This window comes from Emiliania huxleyi, assembly GCF_000372725.1.
Source record: "Emiliania huxleyi CCMP1516 unplaced genomic scaffold EMIHUscaffold_421, whole genome shotgun sequence".
NCBI classification, from domain to species: Eukaryota; Haptophyta; order Isochrysidales; family Noelaerhabdaceae; genus Emiliania; species Emiliania huxleyi.
In genome coordinates, this window is record NW_005198821.1 from 52,487 (window position 1) to 54,524 (window position 2,038).

At 71.8% G+C, this 2,038-nt stretch overlaps 2 protein-coding genes across 2 annotated transcripts in view; one reads left to right on the forward strand and one right to left on the reverse strand.

Annotated features, from left to right (window-relative positions):
- Positions 1 to 432, forward strand: part of EMIHUDRAFT_470336 (hypothetical protein) — a gene marked incomplete at its 3' end in the record, with an annotated part of 6,001 nt that extends 5,569 nt beyond the window's left edge. Inside the window, exon 6 of the mRNA XM_005769471.1 lies at positions 117 to 432. Within this exon, the coding sequence (XP_005769528.1) occupies positions 117 to 432 (316 nt within the window). The remainder of the gene's footprint in view (positions 1 to 116) is intronic.
- A 659-nt stretch (positions 433 to 1,091) lies between these two features.
- The window catches only part of EMIHUDRAFT_118738 (hypothetical protein), a gene marked incomplete at both ends in the record, with an annotated part of 1,794 nt that continues 847 nt past the window's right edge, over positions 1,092 to 2,038 (reverse strand). Inside the window, 3 exons of the mRNA XM_005769472.1 lie at positions 1,092 to 1,437; positions 1,497 to 1,561; positions 1,610 to 1,654. Coding sequence (XP_005769529.1) covers positions 1,092 to 1,437; positions 1,497 to 1,561; positions 1,610 to 1,654 — 456 coding nt within the window. The remainder of the gene's footprint in view (positions 1,438 to 1,496; positions 1,562 to 1,609; positions 1,655 to 2,038) is intronic.

Consider the following 2,038-nt stretch of genomic DNA (forward strand, 5'->3'; position numbering starts at 1 on the left):
GCCCAGCGCAGTGCACGAGCCCACCGCGCCCGCGATCAGCGGGTAGCAGAATCGGGCGACGGACGTGGGCCCGGTGCCGGCGTTGGGGATGCGAGACGCCAGGAGTGCGACCGCAGCTGCGAGGCCACCGAGCCAGGCGCGAGCGGCGGGCCGCGCTGCGAGGGCGATGAGTTCCTCGTAAGAGCGCGCCACGCTCTCGCCGTCGGCGTTGGCGAGGCAGACGGCGACGCCGCTGATAACGAGCGCCTAAAGTATGCGTCGGCGGCTCTTCCGCTGGGCCACCGATCAAGCCTGTCGCGCGTCCTGTGCACCGTCGCGGCGAGGTCTCGCGGCGCGACTGCGTCGCCGTGTAGCGGGGAGGCAAGGAGGAGGTTGATGACGAGGGAGAAAGAGCCAAAGGGCGCGAGGAGGGACTGGGCGGCGAAGGAGTAGGAGAGCATGTCGACCGGCCCGCACAGCGCCGAGAGGATCACGCCGCACACGTTGATAATCGGGCCGTGCCGGCGCTGGCCCAACCGCTGCAAGTTGAGGCCGACGCCATTCATCGTCGCGGCGAGCAGCGCGAGGCACATGCCAATCAGCGTGGAGCGGTCGATGCTCGCGCCGCCGCCGCGCAGGCTGAGCAGCGGCGGCGATGGAGGCGGAGGAGGTGGCGCGCACTCACGGATGCCGCGCCACGGCCGTGCGAGCGAGAAGCGGCACTTCTGTTCGGGCTGCGCGAGCGCCGTGGCCGCGGATGTGGAGAGGAGGGCGAAGGCTGCGGCGACCGAACCGCGCATGTACATACACTGCCTGCCGTGTGCCGGGCCCTGCCCTGCCGCCCGATCCCCTAGGGGTGTGAAACCCACACTGCCCTGCCCAAACCACACTGCCGAGGTGTGAACAACTGCCCGCTCGCGAGGTCTCGAAGAAACTTACCAGGCACGTATATTGATTGCGGCGCCTAGCCCCGCCAACCCTCCCAGGGTACCCCGCTCGAGGCACGAGGGACCCATTGGGTAGAGCGAGAGACCTCTACTCGCCAGTGCTGGGGCTACCCTGGTGGTCGAAGAGAGAAAAGCGCCGCCCGAACACGACTTCGAGCACCGGCACTAGCTCCGCGGCGGCGGCGCGCAACCTCGGAACCCGTGCATTCCGTCGGCGGCGCCGCACACCGAGAGCAGCGCGTCGCGCGCGGCCGCGGGGAGCAGGTTGAGGATCGTGGGCGCCCAGCCGACGATGGACGGGATGTAGACCCGCTCCTCCCCCTCCACCACCGCGCGCACGACGCGCCGCGCGACGGCCTCCGGGCGGAGCGGCGGCAGCAGCAGCCCCAGCCAGGCGAAGCGGCGGTGGCACGGCGCCCCTCCCTCGCCCAGCAGCGCGGCGCCGTCAATCATCCGCGTGCGCACGGCGTACGGCTGGACGAGCAGGCTGCGCACGTGCCGCGCGTCCGGCCTGTTCACACCGCGTTGCGCTGTGAAGAGAAAAGCTCGCATGCTTGGTCGGGTCTGGACCCGTGCGGCGGTTGCCGCGCGCGCAGCTCCCAGCGCAGGCACTCGTGGAGCTGGCCGACCGCCGCCTAGCCACACGGAGGGCATATCCATCGGATTGAACGATCATGTGCCACCCCTCGTGGAGCTGGCATCGCCGCCTTGCTCGCGCAGTACTCGGCCTGGGCGGGCGGGGCGGAAGGGGGGGGGGGGGTCGGGCGAGGGGCGTGGGGCGTGGGGCGAGGGGCGTGGAGCCAACGGCGCGAGGAGTGGGGCGAGGTCGCAGCCAGGCCGGCCCCCGGCCGCGCGTGCTGCCCGCGCCTGCCGCGCCGCGGGAAGCTCGGCCATGATCGAGCCGACGGCGACGAACACGCCGCGCGGCGAGGGCTCCGACAGGACCTGCCGCAGGAAGGCGCGCGCGCACCAGAAGCCGCCTACCTCCGCCCGCCGCCCTCGTCAGTCGAATCAAACAACTCGCCCTCACCCGCTCTCCAAGGGCCCACCCAGCGCGTTGAGCTGCAGATCTCCCCGCAGCTCGCCGTCCGTCGCGTCGAGCAGCGCGCGGC